The sequence below is a fragment of the Condylura cristata genome, unplaced genomic scaffold, assembly GCF_000260355.1.
Source record: "Condylura cristata isolate star-nosed mole 26May11 unplaced genomic scaffold, ConCri1.0 scaffold00137, whole genome shotgun sequence".
Lineage (NCBI taxonomy): Eukaryota > Metazoa > Chordata > Mammalia > Eulipotyphla > Talpidae > Condylura > Condylura cristata.
In genome coordinates, this window is record NW_004567238.1 from 15,916 (window position 1) to 17,647 (window position 1,732).

At 72.9% G+C, this 1,732-nt stretch overlaps 1 protein-coding gene across 1 annotated transcript in view; it reads right to left on the reverse strand.

The window, feature by feature from the left end:
- LOC101621548 (dynein heavy chain 17, axonemal-like) overlaps window positions 1–1,732 on the reverse strand; it is a 15,386-nt gene that overhangs the window by 6,557 nt on the left and 7,097 nt on the right. The window contains exons 3-6 of the mRNA XM_012734941.1: window positions 1,180–1,694; window positions 821–947; window positions 393–719; window positions 158–310 (exon numbers count right to left, since the gene is read on the reverse strand). Of these exons, the coding sequence (XP_012590395.1) occupies window positions 158–310; window positions 393–719; window positions 821–947; window positions 1,180–1,694 (1,122 nt within the window). The remainder of the gene's footprint in view (window positions 1–157; window positions 311–392; window positions 720–820; window positions 948–1,179; window positions 1,695–1,732) is intronic.

Below are 1,732 nucleotides of genomic sequence, written 5' to 3' on the forward strand. Positions count from 1 at the left end.
CCTCTCCCTCCCGCCCCCCGCCCGCCCCCCGCCAGAGGGGTCCCACACCCCTGGGCGGGCTGAGCTGGGGACTCCACAGAGCAGCGTTGCAGGCCTCTGCGCCGTCCGCAGGGGCCGAGGGCGCCCGGGTGCCGCCTGGGGCTCGCAGCTCACTCACCTGCCCCGACAGGTCACACTCCTGGTCAAAGTCCACGTACTCGTCCTCCTTGCTGTACATGCCCAGGCCGACCTTGAGCGGCTGCCCGCTGGCGTCCAGCTGGAACTTGAGCTTACACAGGCTGTCGAAGAGCTTGGACAGGTGGCGGCTCACCTGCGTGGGAGGGCCGGCATGCGGCGCGGGCCGGCTCGCGGGCCACACACCTTCCGGCGTGCCCGTCTCTGCTCGGTGTTGCGTGGACCCCAGGGAAGGCCACGGTGAAACCGGCCGGGCCGTGACAACGGGCCACGTCGGCCCCGCGGGTCTGCCCCGGCGGGGGCCCCTGCCAGCCCTCGTCCAGTGTGCGGCCGTCACGAGCCCGGCCCACGCCGCAGGCCACGCTGTGCCCCCGTAGTCCCACGAGGGCCCCGCACACCGGCCGCCCAGCTAGCCGGTCCCCCTGCTGAAGTGGGGCTGCCAGGCAGCGTTTCCTCCTGGCTCTGGCCCAGGCTAGGGGCTGGCTGGGCAGCGCGTGCCCAGAAGCCGCCCCGCAGGCACGAGGGCGCTGGCCCGGGCCACGTCCCTGTGCCAGGGGGCCCGGCGGTCCCCGCCAGACAGGGGCCAGCCCGGGCCTCCGGGGCGGGAGGCCAGCCCGGCCGGCGACCCCGCCTGCTGACCGCTCACCTCCACGGGGTTGTTCCCGTTGGAGAGGATGTCCAGGAGGTCGGCCGAGGACACGAAGTAGAACCTCGGGAAGGCCAGCCTCTTTGTCTCCAGGTACTCCGCCAAGGCCTTCTCGCACACGGCCAGGCTGCGGGAGGGGCACGCCCTTGGGTGGCGGCCCCTTCGCCGCTGGTGGGCAGGGCCCGGGCCGGCCGAGCTCCGTCCTCCCGCCAGCCCCGTCGGCCCCGGAGGGCGTATTTCCACCTGTGCGGTCCTGCTCGGGGAGGGGCCCGGGGGTTCTGGGGGGCGGGGCGCACCCCGCGGCCCCAGACCCCGCTGCGCCCCAGACCCCGGCCGGCGGGGCGCGGCGGCCCACCCACCTCTTCTTCAGGCCCTCCAGCTTCTTGTAGAGGCCCGGCTTGTTGGTGGCTTCCACGACGTTGGGGGTTTTCACGGCGTCTTCCATCAAGGCCTGGGGACCGGCCACACGGTGGGAGCCCGCCCCCCGGCCTCGCTGAGGGGCCGCGCGGGGCGGGGCGCGGCGCACCTTGAACTCCTGGTCGATCCGGTCGAAGAGCCGCGAGTCCTCGGGCAGCTGCGCGCGGATGTCCTCGGAGCCGATGAAGATGCTCTCCAGGTGGCCCCAGGTGCGCTGCACCTCGAACCAGATGGAGATGACCGAGTCCGCCGTGGACAGCTTCTGCTGCCAGCTGGTCACCTCCTTCAGGAAGTGGGACAGGTACTTGGACATCATCAGGTTCTGCAGCTGCACCTGGTTGTCCTCCAGGGTCTCCACCAGCAGCTCGTCCGACTTGAGCAGCAGCACGCCGGTGCGCGCGTGGGGCTCGTGCTCGAACTCCATGGCGGACCAGGTGCTGTCCAGGGCCTTCAGCACCTGCCGGGCCAGCGGTCGGCGGTCGGCTCCGCCCCGGC